Raw genomic sequence first — 17814 nt, 5'->3', positions numbered from 1 at the left:
AAAAACAGCTATCTTCACGTGACTAGTTTTAATCAATCTTAGTTTTGAAAATCAAAGTAATTTTGTAGCTAGGCTTATCCAGGTCATGTTGAAAAGCTGATAATGGTGGAATATATGGTACAATAACAATATATTAGATAAAGATGCTGAGGACACAGAGGATGCAGCTAATATTAACATAGCTCACCGGGAAGTTGTAAACTTCCTCCAGGTGCTGGTAACGATTTCTCTGTCTCAGCCTAACATATTGCACAGCTACACTGAGACATGCTGAACTCCAACTAAAAGACAAAGAGTTCCTTTGTGTGACAGAGCATTCAGTATACTGCTGTTGGCTTGATCTGGAAAATACCTGGATTGTCAGTATCAGTCTTTCATGGGACATGTGAGAATTGAAATTAGCCTCAACCAAAATCAGTTTGCTAGAATCAGTTTCAGCATTTTTGTCCTTCCAAATAAAATTCAGTGGATAAGTTAAGTCTCGCCTCACTTTTTCTTGCTGTTACATTTTCTCAAAAAACAGAGCTGTCACGTCCTCTGCTCCATTTTATACACTGCACACGTCTATCTGAAACTATAGGTATCAGTCTACAGACCAGTATTTTAACAGATGTCTGACACAAATTTCTTTCCTCTAACAGAAAGTCACTAAAGGAGCAAGACACAAGATCGTCATCAGCATTCAGAAGCTCAAAGAGAGGCAGAACCTACTGCGCAGCTTGGAAAAGGTCAGAGTGCCTGTATACCATCTCCTTCTCCTCTTCCTCCTCATCTTCACACAGAAACATTCTCATGAATTTTCTTCTCCTACCTGAAATCATATGTAATTGGAAGTCTTATTTTTAGTTTTTTTAATTGGTGATTGAGCTTGTAACCTTAGTGGACACCACCTCTCTTTCCCCGTCTGTGTGAGAGAGTTAAAAGGGTGGCCATTCTCAGTTGGTGTTACGTATCTGAGATGGCAGCTAAAGGAACACCTAATCCAGGAAGGAGAGTTTTGGGCTCCGAATTTAAACCCATCCGCTTCCCCCCTCCCCACCCCTCACCCCTCCATTCAGCCTTCGAAGCAAGACAATGGCGCTCAAGGGCACACCACAGGAGGGACTTCTTGGGCCAGCTAAATTCAGGCTTAACCTTTTCACCAACGCTTCACTTTAAAATTTGTTACCACTGCATTTGTAGGGCTAGGGAAACAAGACACCTGTTGCTTGGTATTTTGGGTTTACACAGACTCATGTACGGCTCTGTAATGGGTGGGAGGCAGGCTGATATGATGCACGTGGACTCAAGTAGTAAAGGAAGACTAGACGTATGTATTTTTGGTATTACTTTATTCTGTGCTGTATCACATGGCTGTTTGGTCAGGGATCCCTCACCATCTGTTTGTCTCTTGATATTCAACATGTAGGTCAGAAGTAACAGATTTTTTTCTTGTATCATTACAATTAAATCATCAGAATATCATCATAGCTTCTGTTAAGTAAAATCTCTTCATTCTTTCTAATTTTTCTGATCTGCTCCCCCTCTTCCATGTCCTTCCTATCATTTACCACCACCAGGACGTGTTGGAGGGCAGTAATCTGCGTGCCCCGCTGCAGGAGCTCCACCAGATGATCATGACGCCTATCAAGGCTTTCAGTGGTGGTGAAGAGGCCTCCCTGCAGCGCCCCCTCCTGAGCCCTGAGGGCAAGAACGCTGCACCTGGCTCCCACCTGGGTGGGGGAGGTGGAGGGGAAGCAGAGTCAGGCGCAAGTGTCATCGCAGAGGGGGATCTACCCGGCCAGTTCACTCGTGTTATGGGCAAAGGTGAGCTGAATGCACCAGTGCTCAGTTGAGATTGTTTTCATGGACTCAGGAAGGTTTTTGTTTTGTTTTAATATCGTCTTTTCCACCTCTACCCCATCCTCAGTTTGTACACAGCTACTGGTGTCGAGGTCAGACGAGGACAACATCAGCTCCTACCTACAACTCATCGACAAGTGCCTTATCCATGAGGTATACACACACAATTTTCATGTCAAAATGAAGGGGAAAAAAACAATACATCACTTCATATACATACAGTACATACATACTTACCTGAATTTCCCCTAGGGGATAAATAAAGTAGGAACAGACGATACAAGATGTTTTGGTATGGTATCAATATAACTCACTGGGAATTTTATTTCCAATAACCAACATATCTACCAACATATAGCCTGTTATCAAAGTTTTTTAATGATTTAAGTTTGAATAGCATTTCATTCTTAATTTTTTAAATTTCTGTCTGATTTGTATTTTATGGCTGATTTCATCATTATTCATGTAGTTAGTACAAATCAGAAAATCAGGTCAGTAAAAAAACACACCCTGGGATCCATACCATGGATCACAGTTCTGCTAGTTTAAAGAGAAATACTCTGATCCACACCACTCTCTGTCTCTATGAAACTGTTCAGCTGGAGATACCGAAAGTCTCATTGTAAATATGATCAATGTATCATGCTTTCGATTTTCTCTTTATGTTATTTATGTCGACACAGTGTACCTGAAAATCCTGAGTCATGCTGTGCACCAGTCATGCCTTATTTCATCCATTCATGCTTCCTGTTCTCCCCTTTCCCCCTCCCTGTCAGTCCTTCACTGAGACGCAGAAGAAGAGGCTGTTGTCATGGAAACAACAGGTCCAGAGGCTGTTCCGGTCCATTCCCAGGAAAACCCTCCTTGACATAGCAGGGTACAGACCGCAGAGGAGGTACACACACACACACACACACACACACACAGACATTCAGGAACCTTAATTTTCCTGTCTTATTGGCTGTGATGAAAACATTTCAACTTTAACAAAGCAACCAGTAAAATCCAGGTTGTAAGTAAAGACTAGAGATTTCTGTCTATAAATGACTGAATGAGTGAGAAATGTCAGAAATCCACTTGGACAGATGGTTGTTCTGTTCAGAGGATCAACATGTGGAACTCCTTACTCACAGAACTCAAAATAGATCATGATTGGATCAACTGAAACAAGAAGGATCAGTCATTTAGTCATGGATGATGTGGTGCTTGTTGTTTTATGGTACTTTTATTTTATCATTATTTGTAAATTCTGTTTGTTCTGTATGTATATTAAAGGCCCATCCAGGGATGAGCTTTTAAAATGAACTTATGCTATAAATGCTGTGGTATGTGGCATTGGTTCATGCTATATACTCCTCTCTACACAAATAAACATTACACATGCACGGCCACTGTATATTTTCCATACACACAGAGAAAAGAAAAAAATGATTGAACACCAATGTAGACAGAGTTAGAGAAGGATTTATTCTTTAGGTTTTAGACAAATGGTCACCTCAGTTGGAGAATAAAGGTACATTCTCATTAGCATGGTTAGTCAATATTTAATTAATGTAAAACTTAAATAAAGAATTATTAAAATGGCTGACTGTTTTTTATTACATTCAGATTGATCCATTTAACTTATTTAGCTCCTTCTTGGCCTATTCAGCTCTTTATTTGTAAACTTTAGTGATTTACAGATAATGGTGAAAACGTATTTCCTTGCCTATTTCTCACTTTTTGTTTCGTCCTGCTGTAGCCGTTTTGGCCAGTCTAACTCTCTCCCCACCGCTGGCTGTGTTGGGGGCAGCGTGTCGACCAGGAGGAGCCTTCGCCAGTTCCAGATGCCCTCCAGGAGCTTGCCGGGTGCCAGGCTGGGCCTGTTGGGAAGTGGGGGGCTGCTGGGACCCACACCTCGCAGCTCCAGCAGCACACCTACCGGTCCCAAGCAGGGGAGACAGGTGAGTCAAACCAACAGGGAGAAAAAAGCAAATGGCTTTTATTTATATACATGGCAAACTGTTTATCTTCATTATCAATTAATCTGTCAATTATACTACAGATTCATTGTTTATATTATAAAATGAAAATAGAAAATAGTTAGGAAAAAGCCCAGCACAGTTTCCCAGAGCTCACAGCATAAGACGGATCAATTAATGGATTCATTATTTCAGCCCTTAACTGATAAACGATGCATGATTTGGTTCATTTTCACACAGAATCTTCAACACGCTCAGCCATTTTTATATTTAGTGTGTTATTAACTATAATATTACTTATAATAATAATACTTATTATACTTATTATAAATGACAAGTGGATAGACAGATGATAGAGGAAGACTAGTTTAGATTTCCCGAAAAGCCTGTGAATTTATGTCCTCCAATGCAGAAAAACTAGATTCATGGTATTGTTATATGTGCATGTAGTGACTGGAATGCTGAATGGCAGTGGTGTTCGTGACTGTACAAAGGAACATTTTGAAATGTGAAATAATACATTCCAGGATGTTTACAATAACCTGGGCAGCAGAATTCCTTCTTCAGCACGTATTCCTCCTAAAATAGTCTTTTTATTCCATTCTGAAAAAATGTGGGGTGAGGAAGAGGAGCAGTGGTGGTGTTTGGCGAATGAAGTGAGGTGGATGGAACTTGTAGGCAGGTCACCCCACATACCAGAGGCTCTGCGTCAGTGCCGAACACTGAAACAGGAGGAGCTGTGGAGCTGTTTCAGGCCCATCCTGGCACACTTGGTCTGGGCTGACACAGTTCACAGTGAACCTCTCTCTCTCTCCCTCCATCCCTCTCTCACTCTTCCTCTTTCTCTCCCTCTCATCCTTTACAATGGGAGGAAATACCTCAGTTCCTCCTTGTCACGCTGGGTCTCCTTGTGTGGGACTGTAGTGTGGATGTGTAGAGAGAGAGAGAAGGAGAAGGAGGGTGGGAGGGAAATATGTGAGTCATAGTTTGGGAGAGGTAGTTGTGGTGTTGGAGGAGGAGGAGCAAAGACAGAGAGAGAGAGAGAGAGAGAGAGAGAGTTTATATGAGTATGTATGAGAGAGGGAGTGAGAGAGCCAGTCAGAGGCAGTGAGAACAGTGCACAGGCATTTCCTGTTTTTCCCTGGCCCACGGCACTGGAGAGCCGTGAGGGGGGGCAGAGGGAGAGAAGGGAGGGGAGGGGCATGTGGTAGTGGTGTTGGGGGTATAATAGGCAGGTTACAGTGAGGAATTCATGTGGTGAGTGTCTGAGACTGTCATTAGGTGTGGGCCAGACATCCAGACAGGAGCGTGGGGGGGGTGAACATGTTGAAGAAGCTGTGTCCTTGATCTTAAAAAAGACTTCTTTCAAGTGTGAAATTTTATTTCATAAGCTTTTTGATCAGTGAAAGTTTTATCAGCGTGTGATCAGTGAATGAGCATGAAGCAAGAAGAGGATGTTTGAGCATGAAATTAATTTATTTGTTTTATGTTTTATATTATATGAGAGAAAATAAATGTCAGTATTTAATGTTGGTTATCCACAGGTCATAAATTAGAGCATCCTGGTGGAATAGTTTTTTTTAATACTAAAATAGATTGAATTTGTTTACACATTAAAATGTAATTATTGTAAAAAACATATATATATATATATATATTATTGAACTTTCTAATTACCTCAAGATACATTCAACGTTTGCCATTCATTCATTGTGCTTTATCCAGTAAATATTTGTTCAATTCAGACAAAACTTACATGGAAAAGTTTAAGTTTAAAAGTCTCAAAAATAGAGATTGGTGACACTTTCAGATAACCTGATAATATTTATCCCGCCAAGCGTTATCTAAGCACAATTTCTGTGTGGAGTTTAGTTTAGTTTCTGCATTTTGAGAGCAGAAGAAATTTTATTTGTTTTGTCTTTCATTTCTGTTTCTGAACAAAACTTCCCAAAAATTATTGGTCAGATTTTCATGAAGTTTGAGAGACACCAGTAGATGAGACATTGGTGGTGGTTTCGATTTTCCGCCATTAAATAAGACAAATGTATTTTTACCATAACTACAACACTGATATTACAGAAGTTGCTTTAATGTTTTGGTTCAAATATTCTCCTCAGGGTCTGTGGTTCGCCAACCCTGGAGGAAGCAACAGCATGCCCAGCCGGACCCACAGCTCTGTGCAGAGGACCCGCTCCCTGCCGGTTCACACCACGCCACAAACCATGGTCATGTTCCAACAAGCTGGTGAGAACACACACACACACACACACTGGCAATATTATTACCTTATGAATCAACAGTATTGGCCTTGGCAAGAGAAGATGAACAAAAATGCCATTAAATGTATTTTAAGTGCTCCTAGTTACTGGGAATAACTTTTTATTCTTAATAAGAGCATTTCTGATTTGAGTTGCCCTGTTGCCACCCCTGAACCCCCCCTAGTCTGCTGTTGCTCTGACAACCCCACTCACAGTGTTCACATAGGCTCAGGTCATGGTAACCATCAGCACAAGGTAGAGTGACCTCTAGTAGCCTCGGCTGACTGGACTTTGTCCCACAGGAACAGTGGACGGTAATAGGACAAGCTAGGACTCCCTCAGCTCTCACGTGCGCGCACACACACACACACACACACACACACACACACACACACACACACACCACAAGTGTCTCTTTTTAGACTGAAGAGGAAAAACAAATTTAGAAAAGCAGGAGAGAGGAGGGAAGTTTGGCGGAGGGAGAGTGGGGACTGTACGTGAGAGAGGAAGAGACGGAGGCAGGCAGGGAGGGAGGAAAGAGTCAGAAGAGTCTCACAATGAGGCTCTTTGTGCAGCAGGGACGGGGCTCCCTGGCCCACTTTCTTTCCCTTCCTCCTCTCCCTGATTCACTCTCTTTCTTAACTTTCCCATCTCTCCTTCCATCCCTCCTTCATTCTCTCCCATCCTTCGATCTCTCCGTCTTTGACAACTCTGCAGAGTCATGCACACATAGCAGTCACCCTCAACGGTGGCTAGAGCTGGGTCTCGGCCAGAGTAACTGATTTGAAAGGTTAGACATTCCCCACCCCTCACCCCCTCTGTGTCTGTGTATATACAGTATGTGTGCTCGTTCTTTCTCTCTGGCAGCCGTTGGGAAAAAGGCACTTATTAAGTAAGACACAGTATAAAAAATGAGGGGATGAAGGAACAAGTGTGTGTGTCCAGTTTTTTTCAGTGTGTGTTTGTGTCATTCTAAGTCTGTGTATACGGGGGGGGGGGGTTGGGGTCTATAAATAGCCCAGTGTGGACTACTGGGCCTAACTCAGCTTTTCTCTCTGGCCACAAGGGATTTTCACTGCCCAGCCTGTGTTGAAGACTCAGCTAAGGACTAAATGGCTGGAAGGGGTTGCTAGGCTGTACTGTGGCCCAAATATACCACCCCCAATACACACACACACACACACATACACACACACTCTCTCTCTCTCTCTCTCCAAAACAGTCTCCACCCTGCTCACAGTTGAAACCTCAATGATTAATCAACTTATCATTTTTGCTCTAATCCATTCCAGACATACATGAGCATCCTCTGTTCTTACTTTTATAGCTTTGGCAAAAGTAGGTTTTGCTAGAAATTAAATATGGTAACTTCCACACAGTGTCTGTCTCTAAACACTACTACATGAAGACACAACACATCAAACGTTATTTTTAGTTTTCTAACCAGGACTTTATGGCAGTGTACGAAGGCTACCATTGGTTAGGAAAGACTGTGAGGAGATTACACTGCAACAATCATTATTCTGTGGTTTCATGAGTCTCAAATCAGGCTTCTTGGCATCAGTTCTGTTGCCTTATTTAATCAAAGTGTTCATTGATAATTATAGTGTGAAATAATTATAAATGTCATATTTTATGCAGTTCAAAACAAAGAATGTCAATTAGTGAATGTAAAAATTTGTCCGCAGTCCAGTCTCAACTGTTTATACACACACACACACACACACACACACACACGCTCAGTGACAAAAGACGCCATGCCCCTGTTGCAGCAGTGCACTGATTGTTTTGATGTAGCATGTGTCTCAGTGCTGGAGTTAACAGTGTGGTATAATCAGATTATCCCGGCGACACTCTGGTTGAGTAGACAACATTGTCCCAGTGGATTTGTAGCTGATGTGAATTCATTTTTTTTTTGTCTTCCAGCTCGTCAGATTTACTAAAAAGAAATTGAATTATGAGTTTGTTTAATTAAGATCACAGGCCTCTGATGGAGAGTTTGTGAAGTCATGAAAAATCAGATGCAGCTTTTTAACACTGAATCAGGAACTTGATTAGTTGACACTGATATTGTATATAAAATCTTCCATGGAGAGCATTGACTGTAGGAAATCATCAGGACATTTTGTTCACAAAAATCTGTTAGTACTGAATATTTTTATCACTGATACTGATGTTGCATCAAATGTGTTTTTGTCACTATACAGATCATCAGTTACCAGTGACAGAGCCAGACATCAACAATCGCCTTGAGTCTCTGTGTCTGAGTATGACAGAGCACGCCTTGGGAGGTAACGCACAGTTTTTAATTCCTAAATATTAAACTTTAAAATATAAGACACAGAAGAACGTTCGAAGCATCCCTCCTGTTAGACTTGGATGTTTGTTCTTCCATTTTGATGTGTTTAAAAATGTAATATGAAAATGCAGTTAATGAAAACACTCATGTTTGGAAACCATTGAATACTTTCGGGGTCTTGGGCTTGTCCTCAAGTCACCCCAGGGGGCTGTGGCACCCACTAAAGGAAGCACCGGCATTTGATTGTTGTATCACAGTGTGTAGATTGTATTGTATTGTAAAGATTTATTACTACATCACTCAGGTTGTTGTTGACAGTAGTGCACTGGTAGCAAACAACCACCAGAAATCTGTAAAGTGTTTATATGCAGTTTAATTATTTTCATTGTTTCTGTTATCTGGGTTTCTGTTACTGGGGAATAATGTTGACATGCCTGAACATAAACATATAAACAGGACACTTTTGATTCCAGTCTGTCAGGCTTCAGTCTTCAGCATGTCTGTGAAGGCCAGCAGTTAGATCTGACTCACCAGGACTTTGTGTGTCATGTTTAAAGCCAAACGCAAACTCCAAAGTGTCCAAAGGTCATATCAGTCCATCAGTTCGTGAGTCATGTTCAAGCTCGGTCTCTTTAGTTGATCTTAACACCGATCTTAAGGCCGACTGGCCTTTTCAAACCCCCAGCCAATTATCCTGTTGTGTGAACAGAATAAAGTCTGGATATTCAGGCCCATCGATAACTCCAGACTTGTTGGAGCCCAACAATGGTTTTTCAGATGTGTTTGATTTGGTTAGTGCAGTCTGGCCAAGCAGTTCCAAAACTCGCCAAGTTTGAAATTTGACAGCAATTCTGGCAATAGCCGAGGTCGGTTCAGCTCAGGAGGGAAATAAAATGGGAAGAGTCAGAGGAGAAAAGTTGGGTTTAACAATGACTTTCATTCACAACTGTAATTTACATCATCAGATATGACCTGCTGTGCAACTTTATTTGGAGGATTACATCATATTTAAAACACAGACAGTTATAAATTGAGTTAAAGAAGTCTCATACAAAGTTTTTCATCCGTGTTATCTTCTAATGATGCAACATGAAAGTTACACAAACTAAGTTGTAGCAGAGGCTGGCAGAACAGCTGTTTGTTGTATTCACATTGAACTTTAGAGGAAGAAATGGCAGAAAAATTGCAGAAAAGGTAGCGTGCTTGTTTGTGAAGCCCCATCATAGTCCTGCTGTTTCAGGTGCACATGTTCACGATGAGCGAAGGCAGTCTGGTATTCTGACTTCGACTTAAAATATAAAAATACTCTTTTTCTTTTCCTTAGTTTTTGTTTTTCCATCCAAACCGACTTTCTAAACCTTCCTAAAATTTGAAATGATGTGCAGTTGTTAGAGATCTCAGATATCTGATTGTTGTAAGACTTATTTTTAAGTGTAAGACTCATTCATAAGACAGACTAGTCCCTACTTACTGACATTCAGTGTGGGCAGCAAATCTTATGAAAATGACTTGACAGTACTAATGTGAATAGAAAACCTTGATCACAGAAGAAGCACTTTTAAGTTTAGCAGCTTTATAATGTAATGGACATGGCCTTAGTCAAGTCAGTCATTAGGTGACGTGGTTGTACAGAACATTCACATGTACAGTGAATTTAAGTCTGGGTTAAAGTCAGTGCCAACTTCCCCCAAAACTCGACTGAGGTGAAGACAGTGGGCCTCAGTGCTCGGCACAGAACGGTGGACAAGTGCTGCTTTGTGTGTGTGTGTGTGTGTGTGTGTGTGGGTGTGTGTGTGTGTGGGTGTGTGTGTGTGTGGGTGTGTGTGTGTGTGGGTGTGTGTGTGTGTGGGTGTGTGTGTGTGTGGGTGTGTGTGTGTGTGTGTGTGTGTGTGTCTGAGCAGAGTGTGTTTAACTTAAGAAACTCCTTCGAGGTCAGAGTTTTACCTTCTTCTAGTCTTTTGCACCCAAACATCAGGCCGGCTTTGATGGGCTTCAGAAAGACAACTTGGTAACTGAATCCAAACCAGCTCCAGGAAATTACCCAAAACACAATGTTTCATGAGTGTGTGAGGAAAAGGATGTTGACATTTAGTCAGAGGTTGGTAGTTTTTGGAAAGCCCGGTATGATAAAAATGAACTGGACTGCTGCTCATATAAAGCTGCTCTATTTTGTCATAATGTACATTCCTAAACTCCAGCGAGCGTAAGTTACACAGACAAGTCCATCAGATTTGATTTGGTTTTTCCAAACGTCAAACCTGCTGAGATGAAAACTCAACAAGTTAACTACTTGTGAGTCTTGGCTTGAGATGGATCCACACAGAATACAGTTCCTTCATTATAAAATACAGTGTTTCTAATATCACCATATCGATTCATTGCCTTGTGTCACCTTACAAAAAAAATATTGCATTTTTTAATTAGAGAAAAAGAGAGCACTAGTATCTGATTATTACTCTGATTTGGCAGAAATCATGAGTTGATGTATCAGACTCGATATTGGGAGAAAAAAATTTGATTGGTGGATCGCTTCTACGAACTATAACATGAGTTTATTTTAGGTGACACAGTAAGTTTATTAGAGTTAAATTTATTTAGGTTAAGACTAGGTGTGAACTAATGATGAAAGGATGCAGGTCAACAGTTGAACAGCATACTGTTGAACTTGAGCACTGGATTGTTAATCAAATCAAGTGTTAGTAGCCACAGCTTTAGCTTGTATCAGAATCTTGTGTTACACAGTCTGTGCTTTGCTATTCAACAACAGCACACAATGACACGAACCTGCGCTTTCAGTATCATAATGGAGGCTTTATTTCTATGGAATGAAAATGTCCACCAGTGCGTAGCCTGATAACATTTTCCTCTTCAGCCACACCAGAGGCAACAGCTGTCAGACTGTTGTTTTTCTCTGAAAGGCTCTATCAGTATTTTGACAGATGTGTTGTTCTCTCACCATGACAGTGTGGGCCCTGGCCCCTCACTGTTCACCAAGTCAGAAACGCTTCAGGCCTTCTTTACACACAGCTCATGGCACAGTAAGATCATGACTACACTTCAAATCAGATGATGCTTTATTCATACAGTGCTTATAATAAATACTCTGGTGTAAACATGGTTAGGAAGAATGTAGAGTCATTGTTGTTGATGTAATAGTTGAAATAGAATAAATCCGTTCCAAAGGCAGACGACCATAAAAGCTGCGGTAGTTTTAAGGACAGCACAGGCTAATCTGCATCTATCTGGCTCACATGGAACAAGGAAAATGGTCGTATGTTGGTGCTGGATTGCTACGAGATCTGAAACCCTCCTGTGTACCAGCTTATTCCAGTTCAGGGTCACAGGAAATCTGAAGCCGGTCCGAGCATGCACCGGGCGAAAGACAGGGAAACAGGAAGGGTTAGTGTTTGGAGCCTGAGGACTCATGGCAGCCTTCTCACTGCTCACTGTTAACAGTTTCATCTTCATCAGGACGCTTGAATCTACATCCATCGCGGTGACTCTAACCCTATCTGTGGACACTGGTGAAGTTAGTTAACACTGACACCTTCTCTTCTCTCTGCTTCTCCTCTTTAGACGGTGCTGACCGCACATCAACAATATGAACTGAGGCCTGAGTGAGAGCAGCAGGACAGCGCAGGTTCACGGGGCTCTCTCACGATAAGTCACCTCGAGGTCACCAGCCCTCCCGTTCCCTCTCCCTGTAGCCAATGGTAGAGCTCAACCAAAGGACCGGGCGGGATCCAAGAAACACAAGAGAGCCGATCATCAAACGGCCAACACAAGCTATCACATTGGCACCGTCCATTGGGTCGGAAAAACACACTTCCTGCTCCGCCAGCATGCTCACAGTCACCTGCATCTGGGTGAGGAGAGAGAAAAGCATTGAACACGACCTGGACAGTGTGTGTACAGCGCCCCCACCCCACCCCCCCCACCCCCACCGGGGAGTCCAGAAGCAGTATTGCAGTCCAGTCAGCCCCAGCAGAAGGGAGACGCTGGCCCTCTGGATCAGGGCCCAGTGAGACTGAGGCCCCTTCCCTCTCCAACACCTTCTGGTCCCTGCACATCGACCACAGCTCGTGGCATCTTTCAAATCCATAACAGTACCTCAGACCCAAAAACAAGACAAGACAAGCAGAGCTACAAGGACGCAGAAGGAAGTTTGGGATTTCCTGGACTGTTTTCAGTGAGGACAGAGTGTCCAGGATGCTTTCAGAGCTTGGGAAGGCCTCTTGCTCAGTATTGGGTGGCAAAAAAATCATTTATTTGTGTTGTATGTATTTATTGTTTACATAATGATGCTACTTTCAAAGGGTACAGAAACATGTATGAATTTCAGGTATGAATCGTGTTATATTCTGTAAAGCCTTGGCTGATTCCCATGAGTAGCTGTCACGCTAGTTTACAACCGACCTACTTATCCTTTATTTTATCAGCCAACAACAAAGACACAAATGTTCCCTCGAACATTTACCAAGAGAGAACGAGAGAGGAGAATGAGAGAGAGGGAGGTAGAGCAGATGTATGAAGATGGATAAGAGGAAGAAGGTGAGGTGGAGAAAGACACAGAAAGTAGGGAAGAAAGAATAAAGCTGAAGTGATGCAGGAAAGGGAAGCGGATGTTTAAAGACATCAGAGGCAGGACCTTTGATCGGCTGAAGATGACGGAGGAAGATGATGTCATGTCTAATCATGTTGTGAGTCTGTTCATGTGAGTGAGTGTAGGAGGAGGTCAATTAGGCACCGGTCAGTTACATATTGTTTATCCACAGCATGTACTGTATGAACTCTTTGAATTCAGAGCCTTTGCAGGCACAATACATGAAAATGTAGGTTCGTGTACACGTAAATGGGAGATGAATGCGGCTTTGTCGTCAGTGGGATCTGTCTGCATGTTCAGAAACTGGGCTCAGTAATTTTTCTAAAGCAGGGTGAGATGCTTAAGCTGCATGTTACAACTAAATATCTTTCTCAGTGGAAAAGGAAGACTGTGAAATGTGTGAAGTAGAACAAAACAGGAGGTCGATTTGGTTTCCACGCGGACCGTGTTGACCGATTGCAACATCGGAGAAATCACACACTTGTCAATCCATGAAGGGTAGTGTTCCCAGAGATTGTCTCACTAGTGCTTACCTCCACCTGCTGGCCAAACACAGTCATGGCGGCACAGACGCTGAAGTCCATGCACACACAGACACTGTGAACCAACGGCATCTCATTGAAAAATCATTGAGGAACATTTGGGGAAACTCCAGTCCTGGTTTAGTCTCAGAGACTGCCTGTGTAACATGGTCTTCTGTCTGGTCTGTCAGTGCAGGCCTACATGGAATATATTTTCTTTTTTTTTTTTATTCTGAATCTCATGGTTATTCTGTGTCTTAATATTTATCCTCAGTTTATTGTGTATGGAAAACAGACTTTATAAGAATAGGTTTATATTAAAATAAGCTGGTTAGGAAACTCCCCTCTGTGCCGCTTTCAATTGAGCACGTGTGCTGAGAGTTCTGACCCTGAATGGTCGTCATTGAGGGCTGTTGATTATTATTGTTTTAGTTTCTTCATTAGTTTGTTACAATTCTATAGTACTTCCTTTGTATCCTGCACTTGATATGATAATGTGATACACTAAACTCCAAATGTTCAAGGCTCAAGCAGCAGTTTTGTGCGTTGGAGTCGGATGAATCGGAGCAGATTGAAGAGATGAGATTGACACCAACTCTTGAAAGTAGAGCTACAGTCTCAGTGGACAGAAAAGACTAAAGTGAAGCGGTAGAGCCACATCACACGGCAATGTTCAATCCCGCAGCAGAGACGAAAAGCTCCTGACACCTCTCGTTGACCTGAAATGATTTCTGCTTGTCTGATGGTGGACGTTAGAGATGAAAATACTCCTGGGCTGAATCATCCCACACGGTTAAAGAACCATATCAGTGTTTGTGCATGTTTTAGCCCATTTACTATGATTTGAAGATATTTAACAATAGTTTCCATTCATTTAATTATGGTATTGAAATGAACAGTCTTGACACTCTTGACACACACACTAACAGTAAATACTGTGTCATTGTGCATTTACTTCAAGTTCTTCTGGTTTGAGGTTCAGTGCAGGCCGGGGCTGCAGCTAATGATTATTTTTATAATTGATCAATCTGCAGATTATTTTCACAGTTAATGGTTTAGTATATGAAATAGTGAAAAATGGCATTTACAATTTCTCAGAGCCCAATATACTGTCTTCTGTGTCTTTTCCACTGTGCTTGTTTTGTCCAGAATACTGAGATATTCAATTTACTGTCATATATGTGAAAGGAAAACAGTAAATCTTCACATTTGAAAAACTGGAACTTGTAAATGTTTAGAATTCTTCTTAAAAAATGACGGAAACGATAAAGGATGAATTTTCTTTCGATCCACTAATTGATTAAAATACTAATCATTGCAGCGCTATTGCAGGCTTTTGTAAAGATCTGCACCTGAAACTGAATTACCACACAGCAATAATTTAAACAAAATGTTGATTAATCACCTTCTCAAGCAAGTTTCAGATCAATACAACCTCAATCTCATACCATTAGAGAAACCACCGGCCTCCTACAAGTTAAGGGAAATATAATATGGAAATCTAAAACACTACAGTACACTTTAGAAAGAGCCAGCAGTGATGCCTCCACTGTGTGACCTGTATTTAATGGGCTAAAACATGCAGAAATCCTGTTATGGTTCTTGTCTGGAGCCCAAACCGCATTCTTTGACTAGTTGAATGTGGAGTCAGATCCAGTGACGGTGGCTTGACAGCACAGTTCATATCTGTGCACACTCAAACAGTCCACACACACCACAGGGAAAGTGTGCGTCGTTAGTTTTACAGCCGTGACACCGCACTCTTCAGATTATTGTCTCAGTGTGTTGTGTTTTTCTGCTCTTTATACTCTTGAGTGTGTAGGAGCCGAACACACACCGGTCATCTGTGCGTTTGTGAACGAGGATGAAGATTCCACCAAAGCACAAATGTGACATGAACCCGTTTGAATCCTGAATGGGGGAAACTGATGTTACACCTTTAACATGTTCTCCTGATGCTCCTCACTGAGAGGCAGCATCAGGATCATATTCAGACTCTTTGAGTGTCACTGCCATATGAATCAGTACTTAAAGTAGATACAATTATTTATTCTTTTTTTTTTCATAATTTTTGCAGAGGTGATACTTTTACTCATTTAGGTGTATTATTATTTAAAGTACCATATGTATTAACATGTTATGGCTGGTGACCATACGTACATCTCAAATATTAACATAGTTATTGTTGACTTTGACTATTTTCTTTTTCTTTTTTCTTTTTGTTGCTGTTGAACTATAACCTTGTTTGTATCCATCAGTGTCATGTTGAGATTTTTCATGTGAAGTTTGGGTGTCGGAGCGCAGCTGAAAGCCGGAGTCGGCCCGTCACAGATACATCGATTCATGTTCAGTTACAGAAGTCACGTCGGACGAGCTGTGAGCAAACAAAACAGTGGTGCGTCGTCGTCGTCGTTGTAGTCGTCTTTGGCAGGCCAGGAAGTAGACGTGTCCGCTCCGCCTTCCTGACATTAGATTAGTTTAGGAGTTGTAATCTGGAGTCTGAACTTGGTGCTGTGGGTGTATTACCACCTAACATTATGGTTCTGAGTGGGAGAAGTTTATAGGTTTCTAAGTTTCTTACATTAAAGAGTAAAACAGGCATTATTCTATATTTTTCTTATTGTGAACAAATTCCATGAAAAAGCCAAATCCAACATTCAACATCTCTCAAGAGTTCCCAACTTCCCCTCCGTCTGTGTTTCTCATTGATCCTGGAGAAGATGGAAATTTTTATCAAAAATAGTTACTTTCATATTATAAATCTGTAATTATTAAACAAACAGAAGGAAATAGTGCATTTGTTGCAGACTATTTCAAGCAGTGGATTAATACACACATTTTTTGGGCAGCAGGACGGTGTGTGAAATACACTACAGTGTGTGTTCAGTGTAATGAAAGAACATGTCATTGGCGTGTTTTTGATACATCGGTCTGTGGATACACAGTACGTGTTGGTGTTACTAAGCCTTTTCATGGGATTTGTCTTTATAGAGAAAATTTTACATCATTTGTTAAAAAGATCAAACCTGCAGTCAGTAATGTAATCAAAGGGATTATTGGTTATTATAGTATTTTTATTTACTTTCATATCACTCTGCCATTTTTGAGTTAAAACCATGTTCATACAAAGTTCAGGCGATTAATTACTAATTCTCACCAGTGCCACATGTTGTAGAAATGCTGACTGACAGCATTTATGTAACCTGAGTTTATGTGATTTATTTTTTTTCTAGGCGAAATAACAGAGTAAAGTTACGTGTTTTGAGTGTACAGTACAAATCAGCACCACTGGCCTTCAGTATCTGCTCAGCCGTGGTTTTCTGCAGCATCTCTGAGACGTCTGAGTGAACGCAGAACATGGAGCCTGTGACGGGACAGTGGAGAGTTTCAGCTCTGAGGTCTGGATCATTTACACATCTCTTCAAAACCAAATGCTTTATTTTTATTTTTCCTAAATGCATATCAGCTCTGTGGGTGTCCAGGAACGCTTCTAACGCTGTGCACACTGCGGTAATTAACAGTTAGATAACGCCTTGATATTCCAAAAAAAACATTTAATGTACTTTAAGTCAAGACATATATGCTGTTTTGTATCTTTTATTTTTGTCATAGATTCTGCAGTTTATTCAGTTTATGTCAATATGGGATGCCAAGACTTTTTTTTTTTTTTTTTTTTGTAAATTCAGCAGCATCCATTCTGTAACAAAGTGTTACTGCTTGGCTGTGCTCCTTTACTTCATTTAGTTTTATTTTATCAAAGAGCCGATGTCCTGTATTGACTGCAGGCTTACGTATATATTTGACAAAAGAATATTGTATGTTTAATAATAAAAAACCACAAAAAAGACAAAAAATTGAAGAAAATGCAGAAAAAAGAAGAGGAGGAAATTTGAAAAAAAGTGTAATTTATATTTTAAAACTGCATGCACAAGGCTGGGAAAGTCATATTTAGAATAACAAATGGCAGTGCCTTTTTTGTACTCGAGACATTTACCCCAAATGTAAATGGTTTTATATGGACTTTAAAAAACTATAATGTTACAGGATGAAATTAGCAACAGGTCATGTTCACACTGCAGCTGAAAGTGTCCAAATTCAGATTGTTTCCCTTCACCCCTAACCCTAACCTGTATCACCAATCTGATCACTATTTGACATCGCTGTCAATGCAACATGTAAAATTACACATTAATTTGTATTTTAGGCCGATTCCTTGAATTTGGCCTCCCACATCATTCCTTCACTCGTCTGGGGTAATCGGTAACACAAATAGGGCTGCAACTTATCATAATGATTATTATTTTTGATTGATCTCTTGATTATTTTCTTG

At 41.0% G+C, this 17814-nt stretch overlaps 1 protein-coding gene across 2 annotated transcripts in view; it reads left to right on the top strand.

Moving 5' to 3' along the window:
- The window catches only part of samd4a (sterile alpha motif domain containing 4A), a 48355-nt gene extending 36086 nt beyond the window's left edge, over positions 1-12269 (top strand). For both annotated transcript variants that reach the window (XM_022748021.1, XM_022748013.1), the window contains 8 exons: positions 642-728; positions 1560-1806; positions 1910-1995; positions 2619-2737; positions 3584-3785; positions 5921-6047; positions 8269-8352; positions 11937-12269. In XM_022748021.1, coding sequence (XP_022603742.1) covers positions 642-728; positions 1560-1806; positions 1910-1995; positions 2619-2737; positions 3584-3785; positions 5921-6047; positions 8269-8352; positions 11937-11965 — 981 coding nt within the window. In that variant the 3' untranslated portion in view covers positions 11966-12269. The remainder of the gene's footprint in view (positions 1-641; positions 729-1559; positions 1807-1909; positions 1996-2618; positions 2738-3583; positions 3786-5920; positions 6048-8268; positions 8353-11936) is intronic.
- Positions 12270-17814: the final 5545 nt, after the last annotated feature.

This window comes from Seriola dumerili, unplaced genomic scaffold (assembly GCF_002260705.1).
Source record: "Seriola dumerili isolate Sdu_G_001 unplaced genomic scaffold, Sdu_1.0 BDQW01000011.1, whole genome shotgun sequence".
Lineage (NCBI taxonomy): Eukaryota > Metazoa > Chordata > Actinopteri > Carangiformes > Carangidae > Seriola > Seriola dumerili.
Note: the sequence above shows the minus strand (reverse complement) of the source record. Positions and strands in the feature narration are given on the sequence as shown.